General features: G+C 42.0%; 1 protein-coding gene across 1 annotated transcript; it reads left to right on the top strand.

Annotated features, from left to right (window-relative positions):
* Positions 1 to 471: 471 nt before the first annotated feature.
* On the top strand, positions 472 to 669 carry T265_01603 (hypothetical protein; the record flags this gene model as incomplete). Its single annotated transcript, XM_009165662.1, has 1 exon — positions 472 to 669. The coding sequence occupies one exon, from the start codon at positions 472 to 474 to the stop codon at positions 667 to 669; it is 198 nt and encodes a 65-aa protein (XP_009163926.1).
* Positions 670 to 23,864: the final 23,195 nt, after the last annotated feature.

Genomic DNA, 23,864 nt, shown 5'->3' on the forward strand with positions numbered 1-23,864 from the left:
ATGACCGCCACAAGCGCGAGCGAAATCAGAAGAGAGAGTTGAAGTACGTGACCAGGCTTGTATTATATGAAATTGTACAAGTGGGCATTTTTTGTAGTTTTTGGTATTTAAACAAAAAACGATTATGCAATTGATGAAATACGTAGTGTTATAATGGAAGTAAAATAAAGGTACAAAACGCCACAGCCTCAACGTTAAAGGCTGGCCGACAATAATCGGGCAGTCCAGCGCTACCTACATATGCGCCTGTAATTTAGGGAACCAGTTACCCTTCCAAGAGCATATGTACGACACCAAGTTCCTGGATTTATTTTCAACCCGTTCATTTTGTAACAGTCCCATGTTCAACCATCCGTCTCAACCAATTAGCTCCCCATCTAACGATCACCCCTGTGCTGAACTGAATAGTTGCAAACGAGGAACTTATGGTAGAGATAGTTGCTTTTGTTCCATCCCGGTTTCTTTTGTGTAATGCCATTATTTGGACTCATAGTCTACCTTTTACTGTACGGATCTTCTCCACATTTGAGAAAGATTATTGACTTAGCCAAGTTCAAGGTTCCCATTACCCGAAATTCTGTAGACGCTTCGGATTTCACCGATGAGCCTGACGAGGGTGGAATTCTGCGGCCAAATGCATATACCGATCAAATGCCGCACTACCTGTAAAACATTCCGGCGCCATGAAAGCCCCGTACACAGTGGACACGTTTGCGCTTTCGGCATCGATCTTGGAATCATTACTTAAGGGGGGTCAAATAGCTCAATTTGGTGGCACAATTTCGAGAGCCCCGTGCCAAAGGAGGATGACTTCCTTTGGCAAACAGTCATGATATTGCATTTTAGAGGAACCCAAATAGTTGTATCAGCACACTATCAATGGAAAGACCCAAGTAGTGACACTTCAGAGCCAAGCGAATAAGCTCAAGCAAAAAGCGGTCGATCAAACAAACCGGTATGCACAGACCCCTAGGTATCAAATCACACCCGATTCTTATGCGACAAGTCTGTTAATAACTTGTGTCTTTCTGGTTGTAGTTCAGCCCTGACTGTGGCTATTTATAAGGGAAAATGAGGGACTGGCAGCAGACACGCTACCCCCGTTCAACGAAATGTTACCAGATCTGTTAGAGTAAGTGACCTTTTGGACTACTAGGAAGTACCTGTTATTTTATCACACACAGAATGAACGCATCAAATGTCGATCTTACCGGACAAATTTGCCGTGGGGCAGTGGGGCTGTAACAAACCTAGTAGGTATGGGTGCCGGGATGGGCATTGTCTATTTCAGCATTTCAAGAGCGTCGAGTCGTGCTCACCCTGGTTGGCTCCCAANCTCCCAAAAATACGGCTTGCGAGAATCCGATACGCTGCCTGAGGGCTGTCCCGAGGGGCGCCTTCTTTGATGCACAATTTGAATACATTCCTCCAGTCTGTCCACATGCTATACGGCGTTCCACAGGGCTCATTTTGGGATTGTATACTAATCTCGCCATTCAAAGTTGACTTACCATGGAATACAAAATTCTTAATAAAATATTTGGTAATGCAAGAATTCGTCGTCAGATCCGCACAAGCTGCGAATTGGTTGTCATCCAAGAAGGCCTCGCTATCCTAAGTCAGCCGCCCAAGGCAAAGTCTTCTACCCATTCTGAAAAAGTTCATGGTAGTCTCCATCCCTCGAGCAACTACCTTCCCATACACACTACATCCACATGAGTTGGGATGCTGTAATAATGAAACCCATCTGAGGAGTGTCATACAGAGTGATCTATAGCCTGTCGTGGATTATGTCAGATCTATAGATGTAGCGTGTCAAAAACTTGGCTCCCATAAATGACTTGTGGAACAGTTTAGGTAGCCAATATTTACACCTAGTTTATGAATTATTTGGAGGAGGCAGTGAAAGTGTAGCGAATTCCGCCTCAAAAAGGTCAGAAGACGTTGTAACAAATACGGAGAAAATCAAATCAAATTCTTTCGGAGTATGTTCAACCTGCCGTTAGAGTAAATTATGCCAGGGTTAGAAATGTCCGCACAGTACTCTTCACATCTCACGAAGGGGTTATTCTCACACACCAGATCCCAAGCCGAGGGAGTCGTATATAGCGACTATTACTCAAATTGTCAAGAACCAAACATCGTAATAATAATCTCAAATTGGAACAGCAATCAAGTCGTTTGAAGTTTTGGAGCATTTTTTCTGTTCATTTGCAGTCTGTAGGGCTGACGGCCCCACTGGACGATGTTTACTCTCCAATCGTGTTACCTGAGCCCGAAGATCATCTTTAGGCGCTCAAAATGACTGTAAGTCTACTTCCCATCTGGTGGCTATGCTTGCATCAAGGGTTGTGTCAAGCGTTGTCCATAGTTGAAGTTTACACAAAAATGCAGGAAATAAACATATCGCCACCGTCATGTGCAATGGAGGACGATAGTATCATGTCTCAAAGACGAACACCCGTCAACAGGGACAATAATGTGAAGCTCCAATGGAGCCCTTGGTATAGTCCCTCAAAACGCAGAAAGCTGACTAGATGACGGATTCTGCAGCACTCTTTGGTTGGCGTACTTGGCCCTTAGACAACAAAAATAACCTAAGCAGACGTAATCACTAATCTTAAAGTTGCTGAAAATTCTTCGACAGCCTACAACTAAACGAAGTTGGTTTTGAAGTAAGACGCAACCGAATCCAGCTAGATATCCCGTTTATAATTCGGTTGAGTCTCCTGCCGAGGCCAAATACCTTAGAAACCTGTCCAAGGTCTCTTCAGTTGAAAATAAGGTTTGAAGGAAGTCAGGACTGCACCTACCTGATGATTTCCAAGAAGGGCGAAACCAGTTATGGGTTGTCGAAGATTTTTCAGCAACCTTATGAGGAGTTTATCACGTCTATACATGATATCTCGAAATCGTAACCAACGAAAAAAGATGCGGCCTGGTGCATCACATCCGTTTGCTTAAAAACATCACACTTGAGAGATTGGGTCGGGCTCCCGGTGAGTCTTCCTCTAAAACCAAACTGACATACAAATGAGTGTACTTGTCGGAACCCAAGCAGTGAATTAATTGGTTCTTGTGTCATCCCGGGAACGGTAAAAAATCCTCCACATTAGTTTTCTTAATCCTTCTCTCCACTTGGTTTAGTGCAAGAATTCTTTCTTACAGAATTCCTGCAAATTTGGTGCACGTATAAACATTTATTCCAGCCAGTGTTTTGAAATCCAACACCAAATTCATTAGGCCGATGGTTGTATCAAGGTAAGCATCGACAGAGTGATTAAACCCTCAACCTTTATTCTGCAATCTGGATTAGGGTCACAAGTCCAGCTTATTTTCGTAATGGTGTCTAAATATATGCGACGCAGCACAGCGTCACCTTATAAGTGCCGCTTTTACCCTGGTCATCGGTTGAACAACTGGACTGAAGCTTTACAATTTTCACCGCCAATCCATTGTCTGACTGCATCAACCTTGAAGGTTGGCTTCATTCGGAACAAGGCAAAATATGACATTTGATTATCATTTTCCAGCAGAATCCCGAAAAAAAGGGATGCACTCAAAATGTTGTAAGTGCTCAGGTCATTTATAAAACACCACCGTGTCGATACTCATTGAGACAGACCAAGTTTCGCGTAGGAGAGTTCGTGAATATAAAAGTTTCCTCTCAACCCGGTAAACGTTATCCACCTTATAATGGTACTTGGCAATTTGTTCACTACACGTAGCCTTGAAGTACCTATAGAACAAAATATCACTACCCAAGTTCAGTTCTAGCTTCGCTGAGACTCCACCTTAAATCAGGCAAAACCTTCTGATTAGGAAGAGTGGAGGTGTCTCTGCATGGTGTTCCTTAGGGGGAAGCAGTATGATATGAGTTGTCGATTTCCAGATTTGCATTGGTCTGGCAGAATATGATGTAAATTGGATAAATATAGGCCTAAAGGCAAGCTTGTTACAGTTTTTATTTCTCCAATGCAGATCTCCTCATGCTACCAACAATATCAACATGTATCGCCGCAGGATACAGAATACAGGTGATTTGCTGCTATAGCACTTTGAAGTGACAAAGCCATGAAGAGGGTTAAAACACGTCATGGAATTCAACAGCCTTTAAAGTTGAAATAAACCCGAACACTTCCCATGCGTCATTATTATGTGATTTCGCTATTGGTTCCCAATAAAGGTGAAACAGGTTTATAAAGGTTGCCATAGAGTGGCTTCAATTACAGGGCGAAATCTAGATTGAAATTATGTTGTAAGGAATGCTTGAAGTCCTTCACCTTAGGAGTAACTTGCACTGCATTTGTCATACTTCGAGAATGTCCAGTTGAACTGCACATCCCCAAGACTCGATACCACCTTGTCTGTCGTGTCTTATTTGCTTGGCTACTGATGGTTTGTTAGTAGCGAGTTTCACTTTCTCCACCCGTTTTCTCAGACAGCGTCTATTGGATATAATAAATCATCTGGATCTTTACATTGAGGGTAGAGCAGTTTATACCATACAGTCGGCTCCCATGCCCGGGCGCAAAGATATCCATTTGAACCCAAGAGTCCCAGAGAATTGAGTGAAATATTGCGAATATGGAGTGCTCAATCACCCTTGGAAGTGAGTGGACGGCTGGTACGGAATGGCACGTGTGAAGCCAAAGAAATCAGGAAAGTTTCCCATAGGGGGTTGAACATGTCATCCGAAACTATTTTGCAATCCTCTCGTTTATAAAACGTCTTTGCGTTTCTGATGTTTTTTTCACTTTTGTACTTAAAGACAATCAAACATTTGGAATACGAAAGCCCAACGATCTACTGCTAGTCAATCAGTTAACATAAAACGAGTACGCACTTTACAATAGTGTCCTTTGAGGAAAGGAACAAATAGAATATGCGGGTAAATAATACAGAATGATTGCATGTGAAGTAAACAGCAGTTGGCAATGTAGAAATGACGATATTCATTCTTCTAACGTTAGAAAGTCAGGCGTTCACTGGATGGCACTGGCTTCATCTGGGTTTCAGTTCGTATCTAGCGGGCGTTCGTAACAGGAGAACGTTTCACCTGAAACGAATGAAAATACGGTTACAAAATATAGGTCTCATTTTCCATCAATTTGTTCAATCGATCTTGACCATCATTGCATTAGATCAGCTAGTTGCTTCGATAAACTCAATCACCAACGAGGGTTAAAATCTGACAAAAACTGACTGTTATCCAAGTGTCAAGTATTCTGAGTAGTTAGTGATCTCATGTCGAGTGATACGCAATTACAGAAGTCGCAATAACAGAAGTCGTTGAATAACTAACTAAACAATGGCAAAATGGCGGTGTACTTAATTGCAACGTTGGAGATCTAACAAGGACTGTCCCTCTTACTTTTGTGTCTGCCTGTCTGCAGTCAGCTTTTACACGCTTAGAAACTCATGTCAGGTAAAGGTAATCGGACACTGATGATGGTGTTATCAGATGTCAATGAGTCAAGTTGCGCGATATTCCGTCCTTACTAGGGCTCGTTTGGTGGACGTCGGCTGATATGTCAAGTGATTTTCCGGTAAATATTTCTGGACTGCTGACCCAAAGATCATATTTTACTGGTCAGTTTGTTTATTGGATCGATGTGATTTCGAAGATATGGTTTATGTGATGTACGAATCTGTTTCCAGTCCATGAGCTACCGGAAGGAAGAAAGGTCTTGTTTAGTTACGCAATTTGGAATGCGACTGAGAGAGTGGCCTGAGGGGACTGCTATTATAAATAGATTGAAGCAGTCGGATGACGCAGTGAAATGCAGTGCAACAGAAGAGTTTCCTCCTTAAGAGAAAACTGCTCACTTGCCCAGAGCAATAAATATTCTCTCTGTAAATATCCCAGCTTTCAATGAAGCCGAACAGTCAATTGCAAGTGACAGAACCTCAAATAAAAACAGGTGACGTGGGCGCTCATCAGGACTTCTAAGCCAGCTTAGTTGCAACTTCTGAAACGCACCCACTTCAGGTGGAAAACATTCATGTATTAAAAGTGACCCAGTTGAGTCAATGCAAAGGGATTTAGGTGTGCTACACACTCGAATGACGATTTAACCAAACAAGGGTGTGAGATAGCTAATGGTTAGAGCGCGAATTTACTTATCGAAAGGCCCGTGGTGGACTTTCCCTGTCCAGGTCTAGGCAACCTGGCAGTATTCCAACCCTCGGACTTCCTTTGGGTGGCATGGTAGTTAGGCACCGAAAAGACGTTACAGCTGAACGATTGTTATATTATTATACCAAACACCCACTTCATTCCAGCATTCTTTGAACTTAACGATGGCACTAACTTACTATGAAAAAAGGCTAGTTCGTCAATAAAGGGACATTGAGATGGCTGGTAGATAATAGTAGATAGTTCGCTTGTCAACATGTAGGCGGGCGAATAACTTCGACTGGTGCCTTACTCAAGGGACAAATTATTGATCATTAACTACTTGAGATTCAGCCTTCTCTTGATTAACACATGCAAGACCACGGTATGAACATATATGTAGATGAACTATCAGATGCATTCACTATGGGTGTGGCGTGTAAAGTTCAAGTTTGAAGACAGCGAACGTCTGCAGTAGTATAGCTGCCACAACACATTTCTTATCAACGGAAGACCACAGGTTACAGTTCACCTCACAGGTATGTCTTTTTGTTCACGCTAAATGTACTGATTTGAAGATATTGGAAATCCCCTACGACATTTTAACAACATATGTCCCGTTCAGCTTACCATAGTCGAGTGAGGAAGCCACCATTGTCGGCGAGAGAAATGAGCAGGGGAACTCTGGCGCTCCATCTTGAATGGACGAAGATACATCACTTGGAAGTGAGCATTTTATCTCGGAATGATCTGCCCACTTCTGTGCTTGTTGCTGTTGTTGATCTGTGTTTGGCACGGAAGTATAGTCGAAGGTTTTGGGTTGCTTTCCATCCAGGGTGGTGTAGGTTGGTGAGTACACAGCCTGTCTGATTTGAGGAGGAGTATGTGCGTCCGACATTTGAGAGTATTCTGAAAGTTCAGAAGATCCGCTGGTTTCCGTGAATCTCGTCCCAACTGTGGCTGCAAAATAGGCCGATGAGTTGGCTCGTATTGGTCTGGTGAACATGGGATTTTCGCTCCCGGCCCCATGGATATTTTTCAGATCAACATAGAGTGCAGGGTTATAATACTGGTGTGTCGAATAGGTGTGCGCAGCCACTTCTTGGTCATCAACCCCAATAACATCATCAACCTTAGCATAAACAGCTTCCGAAGAATTGAGATGATTGAATGCATCCCGGGTGGAAATGACGGACTGGCAACGGGGACTAGACTGTTGATGGTTGATTATTTGTGTTGTTGTGGCACCCAGTTTGTTGAGGTGAGTTTCCTTACTTTTTGGGGAGTTTGGAATACTTCTTTCAAGTTCATTGTGAAGGTGCTGTGGAGAGGACAGTGTGATGAACTTTTGCACGCCTGAAGAACGGAAAAAAGAAGAGATGACCACAAAGCGTCAAATTTATGCCAGAAAAAATGCTTATAGTCTCCGGAATTTGCGGCAGAATAACCGAAGTTGCGGGATTCATAGTAGACGATTGTAGTAGTAGTGGTTGTCGATGTTAGTAGACGGCCAACTGGCCTAACAGTACAAACAAGCCACGAAAAAAATATGGACCCCGAAAAGCACCTATTATATCATCAAATAACAAATAGTTTGGTCCGGACTGTGCTCAGTAAGCCACTTAATCGATCAACCCTGCCCTCCCTCTTGCTACATACTTATCTGCAGATACACTTATCTCCACACTGAAACAGACTAAAAGGCGGAAGCGGCATGTGATTTCAAATGTAATCTCCTTGGTTAGTACTGATAATATTCGTGAGTCTGCACCTTAGGAGGCACTCAGTGTTTGAGTGATTGGGTGTCATTTATACTACCCTAAAGTCTGTTCCGTCTGAATGTATCACAGTGCCTAGCACAGCTCTCACAATCTCAGTTGAACGACTTGAACTCAGAACACAGAGAAAGTCCTTGTTATCGTTACATTTTTATGGATCGGTTGGAAACGGTTACTGCAATGTCAGACGCTGTGAATGGGATTGTCTCTCGACAATTGTCTATGAATGGAATTGGGGCACAGTAAAACGTTTCTCTTCATTCGAAAAATCGACCAGGAGAGGACTGTATCGGGTTATTGCTGGCGGACCAGTTGAACTAGTGCTTCCGTAGCAGAAACAAGGTTGGGAATAGCTAAAAGCCTTCATTGCAGTTTAGTGGTTACCAGCTAACTGCATGCTGTGGATTCGTTTCACAACAATGTTTTGCTATAATCATTCGTTATTGTCTCGGAACTTGCTCTATAGTGTATTGATTTAGTGTTGTCTTCTCATGTTTGAACTGAAAGTCATAGTTGGAGAAACACGCTTTTTATCAAATTTGGGTGGTGTTAACGGGTGACGCGGTCGAATTCCAACTGAATCCTTCGTCTATGATATCGTCCCAAAGGGCTTTCAACAAACTTGCAGGTGGCGTGTTATTTCAACAGAACTTGCAACTATTCATTCAGTGCTCACTCTTCTGGACATGCTTCATCAGAATAAACCTGATTACCAAGCATGGTTTTGGGTAAACGAGAAACGAATGCCTCATAAACGCACTTCCCCAGACCAACTTACATTCAGATGACGGATGGTGTTGTTTACTACCGATTGAAGATCTTGTATTACTGCAGCTGAGAGCAGAAGAGGAGCAGGAGTCCTGAAATACAGAGAGAAATACACCATTTTACGAGGTAGTAGTTCAAACAGAATTTAATTCTTGCTTGGATTGTATGATCGTCCTCGTAATTATAAGCCTTGCTTCACAATTAGATCTTATTTTGGGCTGTGGCCGTTTGTTTGATCATTGTTTTAATTCCTTCTATTTTGGCCTACTCAGAAATAAGAAAATTCACTCAATAAATGGCAGCTGTCTCTGCGCTTTTTGCCATATCCGAACAGTACGACAAAGGGAACATTTAAAATACTCCAATTGGACTCATATATAACATAAGTTATTTCATTAACTGTCGGAAACTGCACTAGAGGGGAAAACCATCACCAGTTTAAGAACAGAAGCACTGGCATTTTCTGTTTCTGAATGTAAATATTACGACTGCGGCCTTATGCATTCATGTTTATACGAACTTACATCATGATGTCCAGCGTTATTATCGGCCTAAGACATTTTGCCAGAGGGCCAACGAATCTGAACAGAAGCTTTGAAATTACCCTTCGGTGTCTCAAAAAGTGACTGTTTATGTAATATGTACTTGCTAATTTGGACATTTGAGAATTTATAGCTTGAAACTCAAAAAGCTTCACTTGTTGACTCAACTTCCAGAAGAATGGAACGGGACAAATTCCACATGACACCTGCAGATATATTCGAGCGAGTGAAACTTTTATCTAACTGAAATGCGGAACTTAAAAATGCTCGTGAGACTGAACAGAAAGTACTTACAATTCCGAAAAATGAAAATAAGCACTGTAAAAGGGTCTAAAAATGTCAGAAGTAAAAATTGTATTCCTTATCCGCGCTAGGGTAACCGAGAAAATAGAGAAGACGGTTGAGTGTCCCAGTACGGGACCGTGTATGGTTTGATTTTTTAATGAATACCCTGAATTTGCTTGTTAGCCTCCGTCTTTCCGCATTGTACTTGTTATCTTCCCTCAAAAATGTCGTCAGTCATACTTGAAATATTTATTTTCAGGTTACCAGGAGAAACCCCGGCCAACTAAAAACCTGATCAGATTCCGTGGAGAAGCCGTATAGCTTTCACTTAACTGGGTGATGGTGGGATGTGCATTTACCCTGTTTGAAGCTACTTCTGCTTCGTTGCAAAATTCAGTAAAAAAACCGCAGCTGATGGACCACTTTTACTGAAATGTCCGACCACCAAACTCCAGGGAGCCCGGAGTTCCTGACATCATCGTTTAAAAAACAAACTTCTACAACTGAGGATCAACGCAACTCACCTTTTCCCTCGGAGTTGTTTTGGTCGGGACTATAAAGCAGAAGATAGAATGACTGTTAGTAACTTAATCTGCATTGCGTCAGCTGAAATTTCTCCCGTCATGCTGGACACAATTTGTGAGACAGCTCCTAGGATGCCAAAACGTTGGACAAGTGCAATCAAGTCTCACATAATACGTCGAATGTCAGAGCCACCGTAAGGACCATTCGCCTCAATTTAGCTGCTTCTAGCTCTGTTCAGTACCAACTGGTATAGGCACATTACCAAAATTGCTGGTGAAAAACACTCAGTATTTGGAAAGGAGCTCCAAGTTGCCACTATGGAGGAGAAACATTAAAGGGCTTTAAAGATGACGTCTTGCAGTCTGACGGTGAAAAATGCATTTTGAGCAGTCCGCGTAAGCCAATACAGGTCTTCCAAAGCACCTCTATATTGCAAATGGAACAAATTTGTCTGACAACACACTAGTTAACTCAACTATTTAAACTCACAGTAAAAGATTCAATCCGGAGATGATGCTACTAAAATTTTCTGAACATCACATTAATTAATGTTTTTTTTAAAAAAAGTTCATTACTGAAAGAGATGGTTAGGACAAGATAAATCTCTGCAACCAACACTATACGCTCTTGGTCTATCCGTGATAATTTTTTTCGTAAACACTATCAGTTAAAGCTCGCCTGAAGTCCAGCACCAGTTTTATGTGGTATAGAGCGCATATTACAGTTTTAGTCTTACATCTCAGTTGGCCTCATCATTCAGTTTATGTCAGTTGAATCACTCAGTTACAGAACCACATGGTTTTGCCAAAGAGGAGCGTAAACATCACGTTGCGATGTATGCCAATAGAGTGCGCTGCTAAAGGGCTGTCCAAGGTCCGACAAAACCTGCTGGTTTATCAGATGAGCTCAGATAAAGGAATCAGTGTCTACCACGTAGAATCGGCCCGTTGACTCATTCGCTGATTGGCTTCATTAGGTGTAAGGCTCATTTCCGAGATGTACAGATCCTTGAAGAAATAGGTTTTGTCACTTTGACCTCCTTTGAGCTGCAAATCTACCACAATACTTTTGTTAAATCAGGAAACTGCCAAGACTGTGTGGTGTCACAACCGGCAGCGATTGCACAGAGATTGAGTGCGCATTCAAGCATTCAGTGGCTCACAGCAGGTGCCCTTGCAACGGACTGTGAAAATGACTTTTATCCAGGAAAGTATATGGTCGCACGCATGCTGTTGTCCACTCTGCATCTATACAAGTCATAGTTTCTACCTTTCAAAAAATTCATTTCCTCTGCAGAGAGACTCTACCTTTGGTAAGATATCTATGCAGCTCAAAAGAGCTGCTGACTTTTGAGACACTCTATGTAGAAGGTTCGACGAAGACTGGAGCAAACGTTTGTGCTTAAAAGTTTAGAAGGTTACAGTTCTTCCGAATAAGCCACGTATACCTCTCTTCTCACCTGTTTTTATGGTCACCAACTATAGAGCACAGGAAGTTAGTTGAATTGAGTTTTTAAGAATTCCTTGAAAATCACTGGTCAGCTATCTACCGATTTCACCCATTTTCGGTTCTATACATCTCGATGTTGCTGTGTGTTGAATGATAGAAGAAAACCGTCGACATCTCATCCCGGCGCCTAATAGTCGGCAGGTAAGTCGATCAGCAAGCCGACAAAAATACTAACTGTCATAAGGGATCGAGAAAATACACATGAGCGCAAATATGACCAACTTCAGCCCACGGTAAACCCCTCGATGTCAACTTACACATTTTTGAGAAGTTTGTAAGCCAAATGCCTAGTGCAGTGATTGAACCGACGGCCATCACACACAGCTCCATTCTCAGCTACCTGGAAAGAACACCGTAGTGTTCTGATTGGGTTAGTGTTAGCTACATTTCACGAGTTGTCATTACGATAATTTGTTATTTCTACAAGTTTCAGTACCGTCTGAAAGCAGAATCCTCCAACTTGAAACCAATATATTCAAGCGCAGAACTTAGCAAATAAATGCGCAAACACGTTGGAAAAACGGAACACGTGATGGCGAAGCGCCAATATGGCTTAAGTGAGCTAATGCACAACTATCTTGTAGAAAATTAAAACGCCATTTCTTTTGCATTGCACGTGGAATATACTCTCTCTGTTAAGTTGTGTTACTTTTCAGTTGTATTCATTAATAATCTCATGCTATTTGTGGCTTCCCGCACGATTCCTGTCATTTTCAATCCGACAAAGTCCAGAACACGAGCATTTACATACATACTTTGGTATTGTAGCCGTCGTTCTATGGGGCAAATGGTGTCCCTTGTTTGATGGAAAAAACTACCCAAACCGGAAGTATCAGCGACGATCGGAATGAGTCAGTTATCCTCAGTCATTAAGGATGCATTTAGTCTACTTCATGTCTTTTATTGAAACGCTATTATTTTGTTCTGTCAAACACTGATCCCTTAATCATCATACAATCAATGAAAAACGTTCTTCTTTAATGTGATCGTGTTAACTGACTGCCAAGCCAGAGTGACCTTTTCTAGTAATTGAATATCACTCTGCCCTTCCGGTATTTGCAAGTCACTTGATCTTTCATCCACTTAAGTCCCTGCTTCAAGCCGCTTGTGTTTTTATCCTTGTTCATTCTGAACACGGAGCAGATCAATATGGTTGCTCAACTTGTTCACGTCTTCGTAGATCTTTGCAGTGTATTTAAAAGTGATGTGCGCGTTATCTAAGCACGTGCAGTTGTCACTTTCTTTCTCTTTGCCATCACGGAGTTTCTCTTCGCTTTTGCCCGTACTTTTCAAGTAGTATCTTAATGAGATAACAATAATGTTTTTACTTCCTAATATATAATGATTCCGTTTAGTGTAGTTCTTGTCCTCTGTTTGTTTCACCCTCCTTGTAGGGCATCCGTTTGTTCTGATTAACCCTTGATGACGTACAACTACCCAAATGTTGAAGTTCTCTACCAATGAGCTTGTCCCTGCAGGATACCAAAACCAGGACGGAAATAATCTGGAAATTCGAAACCTATTATTTATAGCAAACCTACTCTGTACATCTCTCGTGAAGACGTAGAATGCAAAAATTGTCACATTTGTTCTGGATTTGTGGTATCTGCACCTACCAATGGCTTCGTAGAAAATCCTCATTAAAACTGAAGACCAACATGTTTTGCAATACCAAACAACAATAGTGCTAACAAATGAATTGGGCCTCTTTATTTGGATAGCGGGAAACGGTGGGCTGGTTGTCAGATTTACTCCAGATGATATCTATAGGATTCGAAACAAAATTTACATATTTTGACAAATACACTCATTTGCATATCAATTGGATTTTGACGGGAGGCCCATCTGGAACCTAGCTGAATATCTCACGTTTGATGTTTTTGAGCAACTGAACGTGCTGCACCAGGCCACCTCAGCTTTCAGTTGGTACGATATTCGAGATATCGCGATTCATTTATAGACGTGATACACTACTCATAAGGTTACTGAAAACTCTTCGACAGCCCACGACCGGTTTTGCCGTTCTTGGGTAGGTAGGCGCAGTCCTGACTTTTCTTATGTTCTTGGTGAAGATACCTTAGACAGATTTCAAAAAAACGCTTGTCTACATATGTATTTGGTTTTGACAGGAGACTCAACTGAAACATAAACAGGATATCTAGCTGGATTTAGTTGAGTCTTCCTTCAAACCCAACTTCGTTCGGTCGTGATCTATTGAAGAGTTTCCAGCAACCTTTTAAGTGGCGCCACAATGATATTCGTCTTGATGGATTAACATATTTATTGTTTCCCTTCCGGTTTCTTTGAATAGCAGACGTGACCCCATTTGAGGGAATGAACCGTATAAAATGGATTCTGCTTCTAAACACCGTGTATAACTCATTCTGTAAATACTAAAACGATATTGATTATTATCTCTGTAAATACTGCAAAAATTGGGATGCATCTTAATCTCAGTGTAATAATTTACATAGCTGTGAAGAAAACCTAGGGAAACCGGTTGCTTAGGTAGCCTTTTACAAACTAATGGCTGAGGCATTACTTTTGCATTGGTAAGCTATTTACTCCTTAATAAGAGGCCTTCTGGCAAAGTTAATGCAATATTTAATGTCAAGTTTCCAAGAAATTAGGCTGTGGTCAGGTTGTTTTGGATAAACTGGCCCACTAGTCGAGCGATTCTTATTCTGCCGACATCCTCAGGAATCAAAACGTCATCTCGTTGAGCAAAATATTTAATGACATCCCTCAAATTGAGTAAGGTGGCTGCAATCATTTGGGAATGAAACTAGCATGTTGCCACTGACGCTGTGTATACAGGGTGCAGCCTAAGATTTTCTTCTACAGAAAACTGCAGTCTATCGAGATCTAGAATTTTTTATGCCCAACACGGTTTAACTGTTGAGGATAGAGGTGGATTTTCAACTGTTACAAAATTATCGCATACCGGGAGTAAGTGTAATCGGGAATTTTCACATTGTGGTACACAGTTGCACTCAGCTTCACATAATTTCATCTGATCTGTGAATGTCATATTCACGGCTGGACATACATGAATATCATTAGAATGTGCAACACACTAATGCCCATTATTTCTGGTTTCCAACCTATCAACACTCGCTGTGTTCAGCAAAAGAAAGTCAGCCGCACCAGGCGCCAGAGCACTTCTCCCTTCACCCCTTAAATGGAACAGAATGATTGCATTTCTTGTTTCCAGATTTTACTGTTTAGCGCCATTTTTGATCTTTTGTCCATATATCAACAGGATCTGTATCTGTTCAGTGCGACGTCGTAACTGATAATACGAACCTCAAGTGGGACTTTGTTTGGGAACAGCAAGATGTTGCACAATGAGGAAGAGCGGACAACTTCTTAGCTAGCATTCATCTCGCTGTATTCATTTATCACAACTAAAACTAAACTATACCACTAAAATAGTTGGACTGAAACTGCACTGCGAAAGTCATAAGGAAATGGATCATTTTGAAAGAGATTATCAAAAGCGAAGGAAACTAACTGTCAAAAAACCTTTATTTGCAAACCATTTTATTTTTAAAAAGAAATTAAGGTGAATCTCAACTGAATCTCTCGTTCCTGATATTCCTACGCTGGGATTCATTTGAAACCCTCGTTAAAAGCGGATTAGTGTGCAAACAAGAGTATCTCCGAATCTGCCTATGATTTGAATTCAAGTAGAAACAAAGGTTGACGGAAAGTTGGTGAATGCGCCTACCTAATGCACATCAAGTAGAACGAATCCTCTCGTGGGTTGTCGAAACTTATGAGTTATGTTCCGTTGAGAGGACGAACTACCACTTCTGACGGTAGATTACGGCCAAGACCGGTGTTTTTTTCAAACCAAAAATTTGTTTTTTCTAAGCACAACACTCTCAGCGATATTCCTCGGATGACAGTTATATCAGGCTCGTATGTCGCAATCACGCTGTTCTAAACAGTTACCTAAATTTGCCACTCTTGGTACATCCCGTTTCGGTGTTTTGGGAAATCGAAGTTCAAAATATCATTTTCCTGCTTTCTAATGGAATGTCATAATTGTGATCTAAACAGAATCAGTTGTAGCTCAGTCGCACGATTAATTACTGACTCCATCATTAATCGCTTCTGGCTGTCGTCTAGGACGCTGTGCATAATCGGCATTCTATAGACATGCTACGCCTTACGACACAGATACCAAAGCTGTCAGTCTTCTAAATGAAACAGGAGATCATTCATAATATTAGTACAATGAAATGACTGGGTAGATTCCGCAATATGTTCACCGGGCTTGAAGATTAGCTTGCAGGCATTTTGTCACGGAGTATCTGCATGAAAACCGTCGAGCCCGGTGGACAAATCAAAAGTCACTTGATCTATAGCCAGTCAACGCATTCTATCAACCAACATTTCGATATATTGCCAAATTACACATTCAGTGTTCACAGGTCATTGTTTAGGTACGTAGTTTATTTCCTTTCCCAAACAAACGACGTTATTCGGCTGCCCAAGCGAGAGAAAATCCATGGCTTTGTTGATCGATTTTTCTTCATTTGTGTGAAATTTTGTTGATAGACCGTTGAGTATGTCTGAACTTGCGTCATCTTGTCATCTTTCCTGACTTTTGTTGCACCATCGAGCCAGAGGCGGAAGAGATTCCATTATTCACGGACCCATCTGTTGTGGACGAAGCGGATGTGCCCGATTTGGTCTTTGAGGTTTAGGCTTGTGATGATTATGATGATGACGATGATGATGATGGTGATTGAGCACTCATGTTGCCTTCTGATTAATTCTGACAGGCCCTCAGAATCACCACAAAGCCTCTTACTTCCTGTCCTCAGTCTCCTTCGTACTGTCTGTGTGTGGCGACCACTGAGGTAATAAGGTGAATGAATTCACAATGAGGCAGACTGCACGTCAGTTGCGAAATTCCGTTTCTGTCTAGCCCCGCTCACATATCCGGTTCGCGACTAGTCCTTGTGTATCAACATGGGGCGGACAAATATATCGCGCTACCCCTCAGCTACCCATCACGTTTAAATAATTTATTAAGCTCATTCAAACGGGGATGAACGTGCAATCGCCTTTCACATGCAAATGTTTACCCACCTAGTATGATACTGGGGACTTCGAATCAGTGCTATAACGATAACTACAAGATAAACACCAAAAACCGTTAAATAAAACAAGGAAGTATTTTTGTTGGTTTGCCACTCGCTTTACTGACTAAACACTCAAAGCTTCATCCGGTTTAAAATCGGAGAAAATGCTCATTAAAAATTATAACAGTTTTGGAAAGACATTTTGTAGCAGTTATTATCCACTTCTACGGCATTACCAGCTGAATAAGATTTTACTGTTCAGAGCATTAGCTAGATTCGTTCAACGGGACAAGCCTTGAAGCACATTTGTTCGTCCTCATTTGAGTCCATCATCCCTCATGTGTAATTATCTTGCCAAATGAAGTGTATTACGACAAAGAACTTTAATTCTACAGCGAAAATTACTTTTTTCAGTCTTTCAAGGTGCTGTATGAACTTTGGGGTACCTGGGGCAAATTTATTCAAATCTGGAATAGCTGTCTAAAAGCAATTCACTCTAAAAGTGGAGACCCCATCCATCTGGAAGAAATACTTTTGAATGAGCATGTATGGATCAGTGAAAACTGTACCCTTTAGACGTTGCTTATGCAATCCAATCATTCTTCCCTGGAGAAACGACCTCTAAAAGTTGGTGGCATCAGAGGTAAACAAATGGTCAAACATAAAAACCACGTGTGGTGACTTCCGGAGCTCTCCTCCCAGAAGGTTGAAAGCGCACATAGTTTATTGCGTTTCTGTCTGCGCGTTCTTGTATCACGAGAAAGGGCAGTAAATTCGGGCACACCAATCACATCGCTCAAGTGTGAACACATTCGCCTGTTCAGACGTGAAAATTCAAATGCATCCAACGTGCATTGGTGGAGTAGTGGTTACACGCTCGCCTCGCATGTCAGATGTCCGGGTTTCAAATCCCGGCACGGCCGTTGGATATGCACTGCTGATTTCGCTCTAAGAGCGAAACACGAGTCCAGTGCTTACCTTTGGTGTGGACTCGTCGGAATAATTACGCCAGAACGGGAGGATGACCGTTCAAACGAGAGTGGTGTGGCTATGAACAAAATTCGAAAATATTGAGCATATCGGAGGAATTCAAACTGCTTTCCGAGGCATATATAGCACATAATCACACTAACTTTCTAAGCGTGCATGCTGCTTGAGGCTCTCGTAGGACGCCAAACAGACAGGCAGACTAATGTCGGCAAATCCTGAATCTGACAAAAATTGCAACTTTTTGCTGAAAAGATTTTCTCTTCTTCAGCTTTGTGTACATAAAAGGAAAACATAGCCCGAATCTTACTTGATTCAAATTTCTTTTTGTCAGTCACTGACCGCCCGTTTTGCTCGATCTCTACCAAATCATTCACAAATTTTCGCTTGAGCATGTTACTTCCAGGGCTGTTCGTCCTCGTTTCTGATTTGAAATCTAAATGTGGTCTTATCATATCCTTGTATTCTTCTAACTGTGTTGGTAACCGAAGATCATTTGTAGACGCGTAGTATGAGTGACTTGCTGTGTCAGCCAGGGATTGATTGTGAGCTGGTCCAAGAACATCGATTGGTCCGTATCCGAGTTGTACCGTACTATTTGAAGGCAAAGATTTTGGCGGAGGGTGTGCTAGAGAATAGCTAAATTCACTGTTCGATTTGAAACACCCGTTGGCCACCATGGATAGTCCCAGGAGGCCAGTGATACTATAATCAGCTCCTGATGCTGTGTTGGAATAGCCGGTTAGATCATTCAGTGTGGGCACTGTTGGAAGCTTCGTCAGACGTGGGTTTTCACCTTCGATCGTTAGCGACTGGTCAAGAGAGGTCCCGAAGAAGATTTGTTGTGAAGCTTCATCCGAAAACTTATGCGTATAGCAGGATTCCGGCATCGAAGTTTCGACGGTCTCAGGAACACATGGTCTTTCTCCGTACATCATTTGGTCCAAGCACCCGGGAATGTCAGAAGCGATGTGTGAGCTTCTGGCTGAAGCGGGGTGTGTAGCGAAACCGGAAGTTGCTCTCAGTATAAAATCATCAAAACTGTTCATAGGGGCCAGACTGGTAATGAAATCTTTTGTCGTTAAATCCGTCGATTCACCCGTACGTAGTATAGCTGGATGCTTAGCAACTGGCGTAGTTGAAGAATCATATTTGTTGTTGTCCGCTGACTGTTCAGAACTGCTTATAGAAGGAGCAGAATCATGTAATCCTAATAAAGCTCGAAAGGGAGAAATTTTCCTTGAAGAAAGCTTAGCGGGAGGATTGGAGGGATTTGGCTGGGGAGAATGGAGGTTACCATTTGCCTGGGGATAGATGACCTGGTGGCGGGGTGTAGAACAAAGTGGTCCTGGTCCACAGTTAGTAATTATCGAAATTTCACTTCGTTCACTAGGAGGTGTGTGAGGGGAGTCGGGTTGGCTGGATCCACGCGTGACTGTTGAATTACCCTTTTTCGAAGTCGAGATGGTTCGAGGGGAAGCAGACTTTAGAGATTTTCCGTTTATTTGGCATTCTTCCGAAGTCATAGATAACTGACTGTCCTAGATGTAGTAGAAAAAACAGTGCATTCAGTGAAAATTCTATGAATAAATTTACGTATTCATAAAATAGGTACCTTTTTCAACCAAGAGTTAATAACAATTATCTGAATGCTATTTACATGTCCATTTATTTTGGAAAAGAGTTGGAATACACCTTTATTCTAAAACATAGCTATGTTAATAATGGTGAAATTTTTTTTACAGGCAGGCTCGCACTAAATACTGTTCTTCTCTGCTGCGTATCCAAACACGGCCTGAAGCTTATTGAGGGGTGCGCTTCAGTGCACCAAGGAATGGATCACCTCCAGAGAACAGCACCAAACATCCGCATTCGTTCAATAAACCGCGCTACCATTGTTACAGAATGGCTTGGATGGGTTAATGTGTGACAAAATAAGAATGCTGAATACAACCAAGGTCTTGCTCTTAGTGAGGGGGATCACTGACTTTATGGGTTGTCGCAATAGCAAACAGTGGTCTGGCAACCAGTTAGTTTCAGAGGCTCTGAGTGGTTTGCATACTGATCAATAAGTTTAGACTGATCACTCACTTTGTTCCTTACAATCCGATTAATGGAGGACACCGAGGGCACGTTATCAGGAGTACATACATGATCTTTTAGCAGACGATCCCTGATTTCCCAGGCGAACATAGTTGGACTGTCCTCCTTGTACTTGCATATGGCATCCACAACTGAGGGTGTGGCGACTTTTGGTTTGGATCCTCCAATGACACCGGGTCGAATACTCCCGGTTTCATAATATCTGGGATGAAGAAACGGGGCGTATCAGATAGGAAGCAAATTAGGCAACTGAGATGCACTCAAAATCGGTCGTCAAAAGCCAACTGCCTGTGTAGGTGGCTAATTTACATAGATTTTTTTCCCACCACCAGAATAATTTGGCCCCTTCGTAGTAGCCTATACAGCTGTCAGCCATTCTTAATAAGACAGCAGAATAAAGGCGTCTATTTAGGACAATAACCTTTGAAAATTGTCGAGCTAACGAATCAACTTCAAATTCTTGAATTTTGCCGACTACAAATGTGAGGTTTTTTATGGGGTGTGCTGTATCTGTAATTTATAATTTAGAGGAATGATATCTGTCTAATAACATGGAATTTTTACGAGCATTTTGCAGAGTAAGGGATTACTTTAACTTTTTCTCCAAATGGTTTAGGCAGAAAGTTCGCCGTAAGCAGGAGGTAATAATGTCCTTACACAGCTTTTAATGGAGATGTGAAAAAATCGGACCCTATTTAGTCAGAGGACAGCCTGCGTCTAAACTTTTCGGCAAAACAGTAAAAAAAAGTCTGGAGCTGTCGAAGAATAATAACGAAATTACGCGTTCGGCTAGGCAGAAGGATTTAGCAATACTACTAATCATTAAAAGCTTGCTTGCATTCGTTTGTCGTCCACTTATCTACTAGGTTTGGTATTCGGTTTGTACGCCAACCACCAACCTTGGCCGACGGGACAAGGACAGAAAAGGAGTCAAACCCCCCCCCCCAGTATGACGTGTAACGGGAAATAGTCTCGGAAAGAAGCAGTCTCGAAAGAAATTAGTTCATTTAGGTTTCATCGAAATGAATATCCGGAATCCCGTTTTGTGTAAAAACGCTAACTGTAGTGTAATATATCTTTTCTCTAGTGTTATGGTAACGATGTTCAAGGACTGGAGAAAACAAAGAGAAGAAAGTTGACATCCGCTTTGGAAGATATGCAAAACAGAGCAAAGCCCGTGTTCTTACAACATATGCAGCAGCTCATTCAATGGAACAGGCAGAACTGACAATTTCTTGAATGTGCACATCCTTTGATGTGTGGAATTTCGCTCCTCCTACGGTACAAGAATGATGTGAAGGGCATGTTGCTGTCGCATCTGCAATAGGGACGTGCTCCATAATTACGTTAATATCTATACCAGTGATCTAACATGCACCGTATGCCACAAGATTTAAGGAGTTGTGACCCACTCAAGTTTATAGAGGCGTTCACTGCCGCCAAGTCCTGTGAAAGATGTAACAAATAAGGGAGACGTATATGTGTAATGTACTACTCATAAGGTTGCTGAAACCCATCGACAGCCCACGACCGGTTTCGCCCTTTTTGGGGCTCATCAGGTAGGCGCAGTCCCCGGGTTTCCGTCAACCTTATGTTCTACTTGAAACCAAATTGCACGAAATTAACGAATATACACTCATCTGCAAACTAATTTGGTTCTTTCGAGAGACTCACCTGGAACCCAGCTGAATCTCTCGTTTATGATGTTCTCAGGCAACTGAATGTGCTGCCCCAGACCGCCTCATTTTTCAGTCGCTACGATATTTGAAATATCGGAGATCCGGGGACTGCGCCTACTCTCAAGTTTTTATCGTTTGATTAGAAAAGTTGTAATTAATTAGCGGTTTGACTTTTCATGAACTTAATTTACCATCAGTACAACCCAGGATGACAATTTTTCCGAAGTCTAGAGGTGAAGTGAAGTCCACCCTTGCTTTAAGGTAAAAGGTCTACCTTAGTTAGCGAATATACATTCATCTGCAAACTAATTTGGTTCTTTCGAGAGACTCACCTGGAACCCAGCTGAATCTCTCGTTTATGATGTTCTCAGGCAACTGAATGTGCTGCACCAGACCGCCTCATTTTTCGGTCGCTACGATATTTGAAATATCGGAGACCCGGGGACTGCGCCTACCTGATGAGCCCCAAGAAGGGCGAAACCGGTCGTGGGCTGTCTGTGGATTTTCAGCAACCTTATGAGTAGTACATTACACATATACATGTATCGCGATATTTCAAATATCGTAACGACTGAAACATGAGGCGGTCTGGTGCAGCACATTCAGTTGCCTGAGAACATCATAAACGAGAGATTCAGCTGGGTTCCAGGTGAGTCTCTCGAAAGAACCAAATTAGTTTGCAGATGAATGTATATTCGCTAACTAAGGTAGACCTTTTACCTTAAAGCAAGGGTGGACTTCACTTCACCTCTAGACTTCGGAAAAATTGTCATCCTGGGTTGTACTGATGGTAAATTAAGTTCATGAAAAGTCAAACCGCTAATTAATTACAACTTTTCTAATCAAACGATAAAAACTTGAGAGTTCATTATATTTTAGTACGTATTGCTCCTAAAGAGATTCAGAATATGCTATTCTGGTGACTAATTTGCACACTGCACAAGTCGGCTATAATTTTATCATCTGGCTTTCCGGTGCTTCCTGGAAAACACCCACCAGTGAGGTAGTGGGTTGGCTGATTAGGCCCAGTCCGGGGTGCAAGCATGATATGACGAATTTCGAGGTGGAAGAACCCTTGACAGACTTTTTATTCAGCCATCAAACGACCAGAAAAACGTTGAATTAGTGAGCACGGGCTTTGAATAAGCCGAAAAACGACCTCGGTTACTTGTACTGAAAGAGTTTAAAGCATTTTATTACGCACTGAGTTGTGCTAATCCTACTAGAAAGTAGATGGTAGGTGCCAGAAGCTTACTACATGTTGCGTTTTATCCGATCTGGCTTCAAATGTATTTTAAAAACACTTGTTACAATACCGACGGTTTTGGTAAATCTGACAGTTGGCAGGAATCTTCGCTATATAGGAGAGGTTAAGCGTCATTCTGAACTTCTTCATGAGTCAAGCATAGGTACTGGGATTTGAAGGTGGTGATTATAATGCAGGATAAACTTCTGCCATCTTCCAGTAAGGAAACCTGAACACACGGGCCAAGGTATTCCCATGATCGAAGAATCCGGGTCGGTTTGACGATTTCCTCACAACCCACCTTTGCTATTATTTCAACTTACTCAGGCCCGAATTTGAAATGGAGATCAGTAAGGACATGTGTACCTGAGATATTGGTGAGCAGATACATCATCAGTGGCGCAATCAAGACTGTAGCAGACTGCGGAACCACAGGTCCGCTTTATAAAGCATCAGTTCAGGTATAGCATGAATTCGAACGTGCGATCAATAATCGCGGGCCGAAATTTCGGAAGGCAGTAAGGGAAGCTTATATAGGTCACTATGGCTGTTTCTCTATGGCAGTCGGGATAGTATTTTATTGAATTTAAATGGACTCACGGAACAAACTAAATAGTAAACAGAGGGAGCTGAGAACGAAAGCCTGTGAAACCATTGATCAGCTACATATGAACGTATACCTACCGAACACAGTAGGAATTATAGTCAAAGGATGGTTAGCTGATGTATACCGTGCCGTAAAATATCAGTTTCAAGAGTGTACCATACCATGTAACGTCACACCTAGAGTTTTTTGGGAGGGGCATGTGCATTTGGAGTATTCAGCCTTATTTTTTTGATGCCAAGCAGCATATCCCAACCGTGAATCAAACCGGAACTGGCCTACATGGCGAGTGGATATATCCACTATAGTCCAAATTATAGATGTCCTCAAAGCTCGGCAACGCTTCTGATAATTCCCGTTGTTCATTGGAAACTTTCTACTGGAATCATACTTAACTCCGAGTTCGTGTCACGTGGTCCCAAATGAGTAACTGCAGCGTCTATCTTAAACCTTTTTTGAGCCCTGTACACCTAAGCTTTGTGTGTTGCTCATCAGCATTACGCAGGAATGACTTTTTTATTGAGCCTTTAACGAGCACAGGTGAAAGTATCGACCTAACTGATTCACTGTTATCTTTGCTCAAGCATAACCAATTTCCAAAGAACGTCAACCCCCAAATGCTAA

Source organism: Opisthorchis viverrini, assembly GCF_000715545.1.
Source record: "Opisthorchis viverrini unplaced genomic scaffold opera_v5_17, whole genome shotgun sequence".
In the NCBI taxonomy this organism is placed as follows: domain Eukaryota; kingdom Metazoa; phylum Platyhelminthes; class Trematoda; order Opisthorchiida; family Opisthorchiidae; genus Opisthorchis; species Opisthorchis viverrini.